This window comes from Kryptolebias marmoratus, linkage group LG22, assembly GCF_001649575.2.
Source record: "Kryptolebias marmoratus isolate JLee-2015 linkage group LG22, ASM164957v2, whole genome shotgun sequence".
NCBI classification, from domain to species: Eukaryota; Metazoa; Chordata; class Actinopteri; order Cyprinodontiformes; family Rivulidae; genus Kryptolebias; species Kryptolebias marmoratus.
The window spans coordinates 28,838,188-28,854,299 of record NC_051451.1 but is presented as its reverse complement, the minus strand read 5'-3'; the positions used below and the strand labels follow the sequence as shown (position 1 = coordinate 28,854,299).

At 40.3% G+C, this 16,112-nt stretch overlaps 1 protein-coding gene across 1 annotated transcript in view; it reads left to right on the top strand.

The window, feature by feature from the left end:
* LOC108246565 (adhesion G protein-coupled receptor A3) overlaps nucleotides 1-16,112 on the top strand; it is a 160,467-nt gene that overhangs the window by 81,867 nt on the left and 62,488 nt on the right. The window contains exons 13-14 of the mRNA XM_017434185.2: nucleotides 11,411-11,627; nucleotides 11,988-12,193. Coding sequence (XP_017289674.1) covers nucleotides 11,411-11,627; nucleotides 11,988-12,193 — 423 coding nt within the window. The remainder of the gene's footprint in view (nucleotides 1-11,410; nucleotides 11,628-11,987; nucleotides 12,194-16,112) is intronic.

Genomic DNA, 16,112 nt, shown 5'->3' with positions numbered 1-16,112 from the left:
GTAATCATCAAAATTAAACGAAATAAACATTTGAAATATATGAGTTTGTATGTAATGTATGAATATAATATACAAGTTTCACTTTTTAAATGGAATTACTGAAATCAATCTACTTTTTCATGATATTCTAATTTTATGACCAGCACCTGTAGGTTATTGGTCTTATTGTAAAAACTTTATTTCTATTAACTTTCACATGTTAAAATATTCTGTGCAGCTGTGTATTCTGCAAAAATTAGAGCCAGTAATTCTCATTTTTATTTGTATGGCTTTTGAAAGTTTTGATATTTTGGCAAATTCTAAAGTAAAACTAACTTTTATGCCCATTTTCAATTCTATTCAAGTTAGGAAAGAAATTTTACAAACATGGTGGCCTTTTGCACAGATGAACCCTCTCTGATTGGTCCAGACGTCCCCTGGTTTCTGTTGACTCAACTTTTAAATCTTTTTCTCCCCTCTGTGACTTTAAATGTATTGATGGATGTGACAAAATAAGTAGTTTAGCTCCATAATAACCTCCATAAACTTAAAGAGATCATTTTTATTGATGAAAACTTTTTCTCTTATGTTAGCTCCAGTGAGATTTGTGCAACATTTTCTGGTAAATGTTTTCCAAACTCCTATTGTTTGAAGAAGAGTTGTGTTTATTGACTCAGATATCTGTTAGATAAAAGCCTGTGTGACTGAAGCCATTTGGATGAATTCACTCTTTTATTATTGATCTTTAACCAAATATCTGTTTATTTTATTTATTTAGTTGTATGAGGAGTTTATTAAGATAAATATTTTACATAATAAAGTCCCACTAACCTGGGAATGAGTCATCCTGCTCGATGGAGAAAACGGTGACCACTAAAGCCATTATAGTTTGATTTGGTGCAGCCAAAGGATTAGTGGGCAGGGATTAATACGGTGGAAGGAGGACATAAATATAAAGCACTCCTCTTTAATTTTCCTTCCAGATCTCCTAGATTTGCCCCAACAATGCCCTGGGGGGGTTCTCGGCCAGACATTAAAAGACAAGAAGCAGCAAACATTTCATTAAAGACAATCACCTCTCAGGACACTTCTAATCACAGCTTAATGCATTTAAGCTGTTTGATCCTTTTGCTTTTTATGGATCCCAAAATACTGTGTTGACTGAGAAAATGCTTTAAATGTTTCCAAAAGTCTACAGTAACAGCAGAAAAAGATGCTACATTTGTTGATTTTTTTTTTTTTTTGAGAGTCACTTGAGGGGCATGAATACCTAATAAATAGTTGTTAAATTGGCAACACTGACTGTGGACGCTCCTTTTTGACATTTGGACATTTGTGAGAACAGAAGTGATCATCTCTGGTCCTCCTGAGCTGCAGAATCTCTCTGCTGCTCCTGTTAGTTTTATCTGCGTGACGTTAAACCTCAGCAGCTCTTCTTTCTGTGTGAAGCTGACTCTTGGTCCACTCTTTGGTTTTCTGGGGTTTTGGGCTTATTTAAAAGGTGTTATTTTTAATGCTTGTCTCTGTCTGCTTTGTCCTGTTGCAGCATCGGTCAACAGCAGCAGGATTACATCCGTGACTCAGCCCCTCTGCCTCGGATTGACTTTACTTGTTGCCTTTGTTTGTCGGCTTGGAAAACATGGGGTGGGTTGCCAGGTCTGAAAACAAAGGAGTAAAATAACAGTGTTTTCTAAAGGAATAAATTAAGTGTCCTCTCTGTGCTTCATGAGTGGGTAAAACTGTTAGACTTAGCGCTAACTGTTACTGCTAATAACTGGTAATGTGTTAACCTGTGGCTGAGTTTAATGGAAGGTTTCTTTGTGTATTTTACAGTTTTACTGTTTGTTTCCCTGTGAGAGGCAACAAACAGCCTTCGTCTTTCCTCAGAAATCTGTTTATCTGCCAAACTGGGCAGAATAATTTCCCTCACATGCAACTCAAACCACAACGCATGAAAGAAACCACACTGAGCTGGAAACAAGGTTAAATTATTCTTACACACTCAGCGTCTCATTAAAAATGTCACACTTTATAAAAGAAATATAAACATTCATACTTTAATGACTGCAGGTAAAGGTGAACATATTCACATGTTTCCATGTTGATGTAAAGACAGCTAACACATGAGGCTCTTTGACTCCGGAGGGAAACCGTAGAGTCCCACAGATTATTACGTTGGTTTCCATGGAGACGGGTCGTGCTAGCCTCTCCTACCTGCCTCTGAATTGTAAAAAGGAGCCAACTTATCCCAAGGGTTATCTCTGTGGTCTGTATGTATCTGGATCTGTGTGTAAACGGTAATGTTTGAGTCACAGCACATCGTAAACATCTTATTCCAGTTAACCATTTAATCCCACAAATCCATATAAATGCAAACTAATGGCAAACATTTGAGTTCAGCACTTGTCATGAACACCCCCTCCTTGGAAAATGAAATCGTAACTGAAAAGTAATTGAATGGTTGAGTGTGTGAAGCTCAGACACAGCAGTTCACATTCATTTCACCTTTGAGCTGAATCTTAAATTATAAACTGAAGAGGCCGCCGTTGTTCTTACCCCTCTGTCTTCAAATGGAGACCAGGTTTAATCACATCGATCCGTTGGGATCCACACCTTATGGCTCAATCGACGTTCGTCAGAGATGGAAACATTTCAACATCTGCTCAGAGGCTTCTGGCTTGAAATGCTTCATGTTTGAAATAAAACCATCAGACAGGTGAAACAGAAAGGAGAAATCTAATGAATTTAAAGAATGACTGTTTCATTTTCACGTCTTTTTGCCACTGGACTGATGACCCCAAAAATCTAACTCATTTTCAAACTTTGAGCTGTTAAATGAAATAAACTTCTAGTTATCCAGCGGGGGGCAGAGCCCTACGACATAATCGAAAGTTTTGACTCGGCTTCACCTCGGACAGAGCCACTTTGTGTGATGGCCGACTGTTATTACCTGTCTGACTTCATCACAAATAAAACACCATTTTCTCTGGCCTGCATGTCTTTAGTTAGCTCGGGTTCGTTTGGGAACCAGAGCTCGTTGAGACGGTCCTGAAAGTTTGAGAGAACTGAACCCTGAAAGATTTACTCTGATTCTGCTCAGTGACCCTAAAGGGACAGTCCGGTCATTCCTGAAGTCATTTTCTGTCAATCAGTTAATAATTAGGGCCTCATCAGTCATATGTTAGTTTGGGTTAAAGCTCCAGAGGGCCACATATGGCCTCGGAGCCACAGGTTGCAGACCGCTGGTTTTAGGTGTGTTTGTGTTTTGGTCCTGTGACGGACTGGTGACCTGCTCAGGTGGACCAGAACCTCCATGACCCAGCAGGGAGGAAAACACACTGCACCACCTGACCCAAAGCAGCTATTATACATAAATGACTGAATGTGGGAGGTTTATTTTTTCCTTATTAAAAGAATATTTAGCAGTTTTTTTTATGTGGGATTCTGTGGAGAAGGCACAAGCAGTCAGTGTCTTTCCTGTTGTAGACAGAATTCTGTTAGTTTGGAAGAAAAAAGTTTAATTCTGAGTGGAGAGTTGAGATAATTACTGTCGGTCTTAAAAGCTTAATAACTGTTTAATAAAATGGTATTTTAGTAACATTTACATCATCATCATGTTGGCATCAGATTTATTTAGAAGATCTTCATTATTTACACTGAAGACCTGCCGTCCTACAGTCCACAAATGTCCACCTGAACAGATTGTGTTGACTGAGACCTGGCTAAGAAATTATTTAATTTAAAAGTAATGTTGTTTAAATAACATAAATAAATTACAGCTGTAAAGCAGATATTCTACTGATTTGGTTTGACATGTGTGTCTCTCTCAGCTGAAGGAGCTTTCTCTCAAATCCCTCCAGAGGTCAGAGGTCAAACACCCAAACTCTCATTGACTCCCATTGTATCTCAGAGTTAGCTCTTCAGAGCAGGAAGTGAAGACTTTCAGCTCAGGAATCTTCTTCACACAATGAAGCCTGCTGTGATATCTTTGTGTTACTCAGTAAAAATGGATCATTTCCTAATTTTAATTTTTGTCCTGAGATCCAGAGGAGACCAAGATGTCCCGCAGGTCTAACAGCATCAAAACATCCATTTCAAAGATGGAGTTAGTAGTAGGAGAAAACTAACTCCTGTAAAAAACACATCTTGAAAAACTAAATAAGTAACAGAAAGTTTTTGTAGTTCTGGATGCAAATAAATATTTGGGCATTAACTTATAAAAATGTTTGCTGTAAGCAAAAGCTGGTTCAATAAAACGTGTCAGTAAGTTCTTTTCTTTTGTCAGGCACTGTATATATTTATTTATTTCCCTTTTATAAAATGCTGGAATTGAATACAAATAGTTTATATTTTTGCTGAGATGCTCAATAAAACCATTTGTTTGATTTCTGTCCATTTTTCCCATTGAGTTATGTAAATACCATCACCACAAGGGGAGCCGCTTTCTCTGACCCTTAAAGCAAGAGGCATTGGAAGTTTTATAGAGTTTGATATCTAAAACATCTCTGCCTGGCTTCGTACCAACAGCGATAAAGTAAAATATGGGATTTTGTTGTTGTGGTGAAGTGACCCTTAAAGTAAAAATGGCAGAAGACTTTTTTTATCTGTTGCAGTGCTGCAGAGGACATCCTGCTGTGAGTCACGCTCCTTTCTTCCTTCACTAATAATAAACATCTTCAGCTACAATTATGTGGAAACAACACGAACCTTCTGGGTTCTGTGAGCAAAATTCACTCTTTACTGCTTAAAATCAATAAATGTCCAATTAGAATTCGTTTTTTCAGTAACTTTATGATTGAAGCATCTTGTAATGTGTTAGTGAAGCCTTGGTTTGCACTCGAGCAGCGTTCCGTCCGCCGTCGTGTGATGTGACTCTTTGAGTCAGATCCGACTGAAAAGAGCACAGCTGACGTCTGAAGCACAGCTCAGCCTCCAAAATGCCTGATTTCCTGCATCACATTCCCTCCTCCCCTCCTCTGCAGAAAACAGAATCCTGTTGGCATGGTAACCATGAAGGACTGGCTTTAATTTCCTTTGAGAAGTATTGACAACAAGGATAAAACATTTAAAATAAAAAGGAGTCAGATGTAACCGTGGCAATCACTTTTGTAGAATTATGCTTCCCTTGTTTCTGTTTTTATTTTTAAGCCATAAAAATGTGTGTTTAGTGTCAATGTGGCTGCAAAAGCTTGTGTTTGCTAAATATTGCTTGTGAGCAAACTGATTTATTTTCAGACTCTGAAACATGAAAGGTAGAAACAAGCCCCCGAAGTCTCCTGATGTCTTATCTGTCATTGCGCCTTTGACCACGTCTGCACTGACAGGAGCGCCGGTGATTACAAAAGAAATTATGCAAATCTCCCATTGTGCTTGTCAGCAGTTCTTCTTGGCTAGAAGACAGCAGAGCAAGCTGCCCTTTGAGTTAAATTCACTTTAGTCACACACTGATGGGAAAAAGTGAACCATCTTTTAATGCTTTACACATTTTATCTCAGCAGGATCCTGAAATGACGTGCCCAGATATAAAACCTAATTAAGGATGCCAATTCATAAGCCAGGAAGCAGCTTTGTGACTATATTGTGTTAAACGTTTGACTCGTATCTCATCCCACAGCTTTGAAATAAAACCTGCAAAATATGCACCAAACTGTGCAGCTCAATCAGGAATAGTTTATTATGTCTTGTTTCTGGGATGGCTCACAACGTACACACATTTGGCAAAAAAACTGCAAATAAAAAGATGAATAGTATTTTGTCAGAACAGCTCTCCTTGGAGCTCCACAGATCAGACTGACTTCACCATAAAAACATCAGTCAAAGTTTAAACCTTTCACAGAAAGTTGACCTTTTCATGAGTTTTTCACAATCACAGTTTAAATTTGAGGATTTTTTTACAGATTTTCTACAGAATATAAACTGACAATTGATGATGTTAAACTCAGATTTCTGATTTGTCTAAAATGTTTAAATCTTTCTTAAAATAAATGTCTACATATACACATTTATACATCTAAACATTAATATTTTTGTCTTCTTTCAGCCAGCGTCTCTTCAGTTATTGTTTCACTCAAAATATTCTTTTCAAAACTGAAAGTTAAAATTCTTCTGAACTAATACCTAGAATTCAGTAGAAACATGTGTGACTATCAGAGCATTTTATTTTTCTGAGCTTAGATTGTGACCAACTTATGTTGGAACGATTTCCTTCAACAATATTCTACTTTAGTATTTTATGCTTATAAATTACTGAGATTAATTTCTAAGCAGAAGCAGTGTGTAGAAACACAGTAACTAAGAGTAAATGGGTTCTTGCATTGATTACCTGATCAGTGTTCAGCTGGGTGTGAACACAACACACCTGAGACGAAACTGTTGCTGCCCGTCTTTCTTAGAAAGGCTGAGTCCAGGTCCCTTATTGTACAGTGGGAACAATTATTCACAAGTGGAACGTAGCAGAACAGCTGCTTGGAGTGGATGTCTCAGTAAGTTCACCTTCAGGTCGGGCTGTTCACTCCAAACCTCAGTTAGCAGGTTAGGTTTGAAAGTTTCTGACAGTAAAATTAGAATAAGACTAAAAGCATGGCTTCTTTTGAAGGAGGCCTTTTCTTCCTAAAAGAAAATTGCAGCATAGCTTCAGTTTATAAAGTTGTATTTGAACTTTGGACAGATGAGAGCAAGGTGGAGACATCTGGCCATAATAAGCACATTATTGTCAAACTGTTAAACGTGGTGGTGGAGGGCGAATATCTGGGTTTGTTCTGCATAGGACCTGGGATTATTGTCACTGAAGTTACTCTGAGTTTCTCCTTATACCAAAACCTTCTTAAAGGCGACGGCCTAAAGTGAGTCAACCACAGCAGCAACTCTTCATCAGAAAATGATCTGTGTGGAGCGGAAGGATTGTTCGAGTCAAACTTCAGCCTGACTGAAATAAACAAATAAACTGAAGCAATGTTGTGGAAAAAATGAACTGAAATTCTCTCACGGCTGACTAATTAGGTCATGCTGCAGATGATTATTGTAAAACTACTGCTGTTTATTGTGCTTTTAAAAAGTGGAGGGACTTAGTTTTACACATACTGCTTCTGCATTTAGGCTTTTATTAAATAAATGTAATATGTCAAATTTGTTCTTTTTAACTTGAACAGTCAAGTTCAGTTTCATCTGTGTTGAAGAAAGAATGAAATACTTATCGAGACAAGAAGGTAAACCAATACTGTAAGATCCAACTTGTATTTTTATTTTTTATATAAAGGAAAGCTTAAGGAGATGTTCTGCAACCATAAGATGTTGAACTTTAGCCAAAACATTTGGTGTCAGCTTGCAGCACATAGAGTCCAGAACTGTCTGAGTCTAGAAACGTACCTATTAGATGAAATAAAGTGGCCTCTTCAAAGCTCACTGTAAAGAAATGCCTATCAATACTTATTTTTTGTAACCAAATACAAGTTCAAAAATCTCCTGGACGAGCCCCCAATCCAGCTTGTTGGGCCGCAGCATAAAATGAAGACTGAAGATCTTTAAATAGTCATTTTATGATTAAAAGGGCTACACAAACAGCAGTCGGCACACTGAGGTTGAGCCAGGCTGAGATTGATGTCCTGATATGGAAATCCTCAGAACGAAAAGAGGATGCAGGCAGTTTTCAGGTTTCCTTTTGTGCAAATATATTATTGTATCTCTCCCATGGCTATATCTACAGTGGCATAAAGCTCAGGGTAATCCTAATTTAGGATTAAACTAATTAAAAGCTTTATAGTTTTTTAAATTTTCACCTCCTTGTCTCAACACATTATAATCCCCAGAAGTCACAAAGCCGTGTTTAGGTGTTATGTTTATGCACCAGGTCAAACACCGCTGTTGTGTTTTGCCCCGCAGGGTATTAGAAGCTCTGTGGTTCTATCAAGCAGGTGGAAAAACAGGTGGAGGAGGGTGGAGGGAGGTGGACAAGTGAGAACAGCCTGGAATTGAAGGTGACTGCTGACATTCGCCCATATGCCCTCTGCGAAGAAAGGAATAAGTGGCAAAAAGAAGAGGGGAAAATGATCCCGAGGCTAGAGCGAGGGACAGCAGGGAGCGTGTGATTCTGGTTACTACGGCTACAGCATGCTGCCTTGCTGGAAAGGGAGGGGCTTGAAGAAAGGTCATGCTGTTTAGGAACAACTCGCTAAATCAACTCTGATGTGAGAGGTCCCTGGTGATGTCGGGGTTGGGGAAATATAGCTGTTTAGGTTGCTCAGGAGGAGCATAGATTGTTTCTGAGAATGGGGCACGAGGTGGCTTACAGCAGACCCTCTGGGCTGTAAATCGCTTTGATACGCCACATGAAAGAGGATAAAAGTTGCAGAAAGAGTAGAGGTGGAGAGTGTGCAAGATAAGATTTCTCTTCACAAGTTGTATTCTTTGAAAAAATCTTTCCCAAAAGGGGACAGGTCACCATCCATGTTCGTGGCATAAAGGGGAGAGCAGTTGAAAAGTGTGTTTAGCTCCCCTTCAATTGTCAACCAGCCTGAAGTCTGCAGCTCAGTCCCTGATGTCTGTATCCTGTCACATCTGGAAAATAGACAGCCGAGTTTAAGCCGTTCAGAGAAAGGAAATGATGCAACATAAATTTCAAGGCAAAGATGCTCTGTCTTTTTTTTTTTTGCTTCCTCCTTAAACACACACACAGTGCAGGATGAAAATCAATAGTTTTCCGAGAGCGAGTCGATGCAGAAACAAATAGCAAACAAAACTGACTCTGTTAGACCACCACAGGCTCCTTACTCATGATAGCTCAAATGGAAAGGAGCTGTTTCTGGATGCACCATGTTGTACAGCAAGCTCTCTTTGTTAGGCTGTAGTTTATCATATTATGTGTTAAAATTCTGACATTTTCATCAAAGATCAACAAAATGGTTGGCAACAGGCTGTAGAAATCATCAGGGGGACAAATCAGAGCTTCCATTGGACCCAGAACGGAGGTCTGCTGGGTACAATGCTACTGAGATGAAATGGGTCCTCAGATCTTGTTTCTCTCTGATTAATAATGTTGATTAACAGGAGTTCTTCGATGGCTAATAGGTCCAATTCGTCAGCAACATCTTTATTGACATTCTGGACAAACAAGGTCATCATTCAGGGGTCTTGGGTTCTGCAGAGCATAATGTGCAGCTCATTGTTGTTGAAGGAGCAACAGTTTTTATGCCCTCCGGAGCACAAAGAGCCTCTAAAGATGGTCCAGAGGACTGGTCTCCTAGGTCTTTGTTGGAATACCAAAGTTCTTGAGACTTGGACTTGAGGAAATCTTTGTATCTCTTGTACTGCCCACCTTGTTGTCAGTAGCCTCCTGTTAGTTCATTAAGGAACAGAACCTTTTGGATTTAAGAGTCCTCCTTTCCAGCCCAGTGAAGTTGAGCTTTCATGAGGTCAGTGTAGATCTGCAGATTTTATTTTTCTGTTTCTGTCAAAATATATGAGTTACTCTTCCTGTAACGTTGAAAAATCCCATAAAAATACATCAGAATATGCGGCTCTGTTCAGAATAGTGTTCTGTGATTTCTGGTAGCAGTACACTGTATAAAATTTACAAAATAAAACTGCTAAAAATGTCCCCATAGACAACAAACGGGAAGTAAAAGCCAGTCGTCTTTTGAGCTCTGTGGTGAATTAAATTTGAATTTTGGAGATTTTACCACAGAATATTCATCCTGCAGTGCGGTGTCACACTTTCCAGCATTTTTCACAATCTTTACTCTTCTTCTACAGTTTCTACATCAAAATGTTGGCTCCACAGATAACCTTCATCCTTTTATTGTTGCCCTGAGCTGGTGCAGCACGGTGGGTTAGTGGTCAGCACTGTTGTCTCACAGCAAGAAGGTCCTGGGTTCAAGCCCTGAGTTGGACCTGGGGTCTTTCTGTGTGGAGTTAAGATGTTCTCTTTGTGTTTGCGTGGGTTTTCTCCGGGTTTTCCTCCCTCAGCCTTCAGGCCTCTCTGGATTTGTTGAATAAAGGTTATTAAATAAATAAAATAAATGATCTCCAGCAGTCACTGGGTGGGAGCAGGAGCACACTGTGGTTGGATCATCTCCAGCAATGGAAATTAAAAGTGATTAATAATCTTATTTTCCTCATAACGGTTACAAAGGATGAAAACAGTAATACCCATCAGTTCCCCAGTAACTGATTGTGTTTGTGTTGTCATTTTCTCCTTTTTATTTATAATATCAGAGATATTATTCTGTTATTTGTGGAACAAGCAGGAGATGAAAAGTTTGGGAGGGAATCATCCAGATAAAAAATAAAGATGGATTAGTATTTTTATTGCCTGCCTGCTGAAAGATGATGGAGGGTGATAATGTTTTTGCCTGTGTGTGTCTCTGTTAACAAAATATTTCATGAACTGCTGATTTTAAATAAAACAACTTTAGGAAATATTCAAATTCAACATGGCTGCCATAGCAAACTGACCTTTAACAAAAAGATCAAAAATGGCTACCACTCAGTTTTACAGAGACTGAGCTAAAGTTTGGTGTGGTAGTAGCTGAGGGTCAATCCCAACAGCTGTTCTGAGGGCTAACAGGTCTTTGTTCAAAATGTCCCAATAAATTATTTGGAGTCAACTCTGTTAGCAAAATATCTCAGTCCAATTCAAGATGGCGCCCACAGCTAATCAACATTAGACAACACATAAATGGCTCTAAGTCAGTTTTTCGTACAGGTAGTACCTGAGTGTTATCAGCTCCATCAGGCTGAAAGGCGGCGGGTGATATGCATCCATCCAGTGAACGCTAGGCCTTTAATTATCAGATGAAAACTTGTAGCTCGTTCAGTTCTGCAGACCCCCCCCCCGCTCTCAGGGTCCGAACAGACCGGAAAGGAGAGTCTGGATCCTGGTGGGATTTTTAGGAAAAGCTCACGGGGGAAAGGAGGGGGAAATGTGTGCGCGTGCGTGTGCGTGCGTGTGTTTGCTTGCAGCCACAGCAATAAAGAGCAAGTTAGGACAGAATGAATGTGGCTTCACCACAACGTGCTCGAAGATGGCGAGCGCGCGCACAGTTTGTGACACCAAACCCTCGTTTCCCCCTTTGTGCGGCTCATGTTGGGCTGGTTGAGGTTAATTAGTGTGAGAATGGAGGCTAAAGTCAGACCGGTTGTCTCTTTAAATCAGGCTGCAGTGTTGATGTGCCCTGAAGCTGAAATGGTAAGAACCATTCCACCTCTGCGGCAGGGAGCCGACCCAAACACACGCGCTTCACTTCAGACACGAGACTCGTTTCTGAGCTTTTTATGGTCTCCTCCACTTCTGACTGGAGAAAACACAAACAAAAAACTGCTCACACATTTTGATTTTCCACAGCAAATCTCGGGGATTTGATTATTTTGATCTCTTTTTATGACTTCTTTTTGACTCTTGTTTTTTTTTTTTTTTTTATTTCTGTTGCATCCACAGAACTCCGTAGCCTCCATCCATTTCCCGCCGGCTGCTAGCAGCGCGCCTGTCTCCTCCTCTGCGCTGCAATCTGTTGCAAACAGCTCCGCTCCTTGCAGGCTGCAGCTCGTGGCGTTCCGCGATGGGAAACTCTTCCCCTGCACCGGGAACTCATCCAAGCTGGCAGACGACGGGAAGCGCAGGAGCGTCTCCACACCAGTTGCTTTCATCAAATTAGGTAAGAGGAAATCCATGTTTTCTACCATCATCATCATCATCATCATCATCATCATCATCATCATCATCATCATCACCACCATCATCATCATGCGTATGATGTCAATGCTCGTGCCAAACACCCGTGCACAGTCACAGTCCATCAGTTTGATTTTGCGCAAACATGTTGATACAAGAAAGAAATGAAATAAAAATCTGATCAGACTGAAGTTTTCTTTATTCTTATTTGGAATTTGAGATGAGAGTCTGTTTCCTGTCCAGCTGCAGTAAATGTCCAACACTTGTCTGTGGTGTGTGCGCGCGTGCTGCAGGAGTTTGTGCGCACATGCTTCCAACAGTTTCCTGTTGCTTTTGCTCCCAGATGGCTGCAGCCTCGGGATCACCGCCGTCACCGTCGCGCTCAGGCACCGGGCTCCGGGTGTAGACCCCGCCGCGGCCCACTGGGACTTTGACCTGCTGGATGGACGCGGCGGCTGGAGGGCAGAGGGCTGCCACATAACTGCCTCAGGGGGCAACACGACCACCATCCACTGCACCCATCAGAATAAGAACTTTGCCGTGCTAATGGTGAGTATCACCCCCCGTCTCCAAATGCTTATGGAGCAAATGCGTCTTTTTTTCCACCATGACGGAGTCACGTGCTTTATGAGGCACATCATGTTTTATTGTTGCTCTTCAGCGGAGGAAATATTAGCTTTGGAGGAGTCGTCTATGTTCTGGAAAAGACGGAGAGAGTGTGTTTAATAATAGCGCGCGCCGTCCCTCTCCAAACAGCAGCTGCAGGAGAAGCGATGCGCAGGAGAAGGAGCGCCCTGTCAGGAGCTGTTCGCCTCCGAGCGCAACTGCTGCGCTAATTGGTTGCAAGCAAAAAAAAAAAAAGGAAAAAGAAAGATGCTGGACTGTGAAACTGAGCCCATCCTGAGAGCTTCAGCTTGACGCCACCGAGAGATGCTTCCCTTTTCTGAGGAGCAGCGCGAGCAGAAGCGCAGTCATGGCACCGCATCGCTCGGCTGCTCCTGAACGGAGCCGCTGCGCCGTTTTTAGCTTTTATTGATTTTTTTTCTTCTTGGAATGAAGAGAAATCCTCCGGATGTTTACCGAAGAGTGGGATTCGTTAGACTGGGAGGTCAGTTCTTAGTGGAAGTCTGTTTTTCTTTACCTGCATGTTTGATGAAGCAGATCAGTTCCGTTTTGTTGCTCGAGGAGGAAAAAAGCCGCAGAGGAGCGGGAAAGAGAAACAGCATATGACTGGGGGTGGGGGTGGGGTTGGGGGGTTAGTGTGTGTTTGTGTGGAGAGGCTGTTGTCGGATGGAGAGCAGATGTCAGATTGTCATTGTGCATATGTGCGTGCGTGTGTGTGCGCGCGCGTCGCTTAGATTCAGAATTCCGCCTTTGAATCTGCATTTTAAAAATCTCATTTCATGTTAAAAAGATCTGAAGTTTAGCACGCGACCGATAAAGTCAGAGAGGGGTTGTCATAGTGACGGTCGGAAAGCCGTGACGGGAAGGTCCTCATCCTGATGATGGTGATGATGATGATGGTGGTGGTGGTGGTGGTTTGGCGCCGGGGATCGGGCGGCTGTTAATGCAGTCACCACACCCGCCTGGTCTCTGCAGTGCCCGGGAAAAGCAGGACCCTTATTTACAGGCTCGTGACATCATCCTTCTGTCAGAAGCACCGGTGAATCCAACATGGTGCCAAAAATGTTCCGTTCCAGCGCTTCTGCAGAACCTGTTGCATAATCAGTTCGTGTCAGGCTGAGAGGAGTGGTTGTTTGGAGCTCATGGAGACAAAAACAAGCGGAGGAAGTCTGCATTGTTTTAATCAGCAAACTTGGTTGATTAATATTCCTGAAGCACGTGTCAAACTGACAGCCTGAGGCCAGATCTGACCCTCATTGTGATTTTATTTGGCTGCTGAAGGAGCAACAGATGAGTTTTCACCTATCTGTTAGCAAAATATCTCACTGAAGGCATTTTAAATGAAACTTTAAGAAAGTAAGTCACTCAACATCTAATTCAATAATGTGGATTCAAGATGGCCGTCACAGCTGGTTGGCTTTAACACAAAGACGGCTAACTCTTAGCTCATGTTTGGTGTGGTAGTAGCTGAGAGTCATCCTCAACACATACTACAAACAAGAACACTTCAAAATGTGATTGTAAAACCTAATTTTCAGGGTTTTTTGTCTAAAACTCTGGTATGACAGGTGGTGGGCGATATGCATTTCAAAAAATGCTAGGCTGTGTTGAACGTGGTCCAGTTTGTGATATATCAGGTCTTTTTTATTTCTTATTGTCTTTAAAAACCTGAACATTTATAGCACAGATTCCCACACATGAGTCAGCCAACTCTGGAGCCGAGAAATGAACATTTAAATTTGTTATTAATCTGATTCCATAAAATCAGCTCTAAATGTTCAAATGTGTCTGATTTAAACTCCTGCTGATGAACTAACAGCCAAGAACAGATGTTGGGCATTCTGCTTGAGCTAATGAGCTTTACAGCAACAGAGAAGCTGCTTCAATTTCAGATTTTCTATATTTTTGATTTCATTTGTAATTCTTACAGTACAATGTTAGTAATATGTTCATATTCTGAGGGAATAAGCTGATTTAAAACATATCACTAAGCAATAAATGAAAAACTTACAGTGGAAGCCGTAAAAAAGAGAAATGACCTTTTCTGTGAAAACTCAGAGTGACTGAAAGTTGTTCGAGATAAAACGACCACAATCAGCTAAAATTAACAAACAAGTAGCTAAAAGCTTAAACAAGCAAAACAGTAAGGAGACCAATAGTGTGACTGCTGACTGCAACAGTCTGATGGAACAACGACTGAGGAGTACAAATACAAGAAGAAGTAGAAGTACAAGTACACAGGGAGGAGGGATTACTGGGTGGGTGCAGGTGAGGCTGATAAACAGGTGAACAGGTGTTAATGATTAAATGACTGAAAGAAACAGGTAAAAAGCCTGAAAACAAGAAAAAAGCCCAAATAAAACACGAGGAGAAAACATGGCTGAACTTATAACAAATAACAGAAATAAACTCAACCTATAAACCAATCAGAAAACTTCAGGACCATGGACAGTTTCTATTCAAAATACAAATCCTTTTAAAATTGACCAAGATTTTTAATTGTCTTTATATCAGCTGATTATAGAAAAAAGATTTGTAGATGTCAGGAAACTGTACAGAGGACAGCACTGAAAAGACTGAAATTATAATATATATATAAATATTTATTTATTTTAAGGACTTGAAACAGGAATAGAGGTATTGCAAAATGGTATCTCTTGATTCATTCTCCTTTGCTTTCAGTTCTTTTGGGCTAATGTGTGTGTGTTTGTGTGAGTGTGTGAGTGTGTGTGTGTGTGTGTGTGTGTGCACCACAGCTACATTAATGACCTGAAGACTGTGGTTTGGGATATAAAAAGAGAAATAAAGAGAATCTTTTTAACGTAGTTCATAAGGAATTGCGTGGCAGAAAATCCTCCTGTTGGCTTTGAGATGGGATTCCCAATTTATCAACTTTTAACAGTGTTTGAAAAAATAACAAAAAGCACAGTTTTTGTTTGGACAATATTCTAGCTCCTTCAGTGTGGATTTAAACAGTTTATAGTAGAACTAAAATAAAGCGTTGTTTGCATTTGTTGCATTAGGAAGCGGGTTATATGCAGAAACCTAAAGGTGCAGATTGTTCCTCTAGTTTGGGTTTTATTTTAATTAGGAGCACCAAAGCACAAATCAAAGCCTCCTTATTGCTATTCACTCAGTAATCTTTCACTTCTGTCATGTTTTGATTTTCTCCTCCTGCAATTTTGAAATAAAAAATAAAAACAGACATAAAATACATGAAAGCATACATGCTCAGTCAGGAAATTTGGTAGCAGTTAGAGGTTCATGATGGGAAAACATGCAACATTATTATAGAATATAGTGATGACCAAATCTGTTCTGTTACTGCATTGTAAAAAACTGCAAAAATACTCAAACAAATGAGAAACCCGGTCCTGTTGGAGCTCTGACCCGGTCCTGTTGGAGCTCTAAACCCGGTCCTGTTGGAGCTCTAACCCGGTCCCACTTGGACCCGGTCTTGGAGCTCTACAGTTCAGACTTCACCTCAGAAACATCATTCAGAGTTTAAACGAGTCACAGAAAGTTGGACTTTCAGATCTTTCATGGTTTTACACACCACAGGAAAATAAAAAAAATCTCAAAAAATCCTCAAACATTTTTATTTATTTAAAAAGAAGAACAATGCACATTAATTAAACATGAGAACAACACAAGCACATCATGTAAATGAGCCAGATTTAATCATAAGACTAATTTTCATTTGTAGTCCCTTGCAGGTTGATGGTACAAGATAAAAAAAATACATTACAGCAGATAAACAACTAACAAAAGGCACATGATTGATAAAATTACATCATCTTAAAGCTGAACGGAAAAGTGTTTTGAATATATATATATATATATA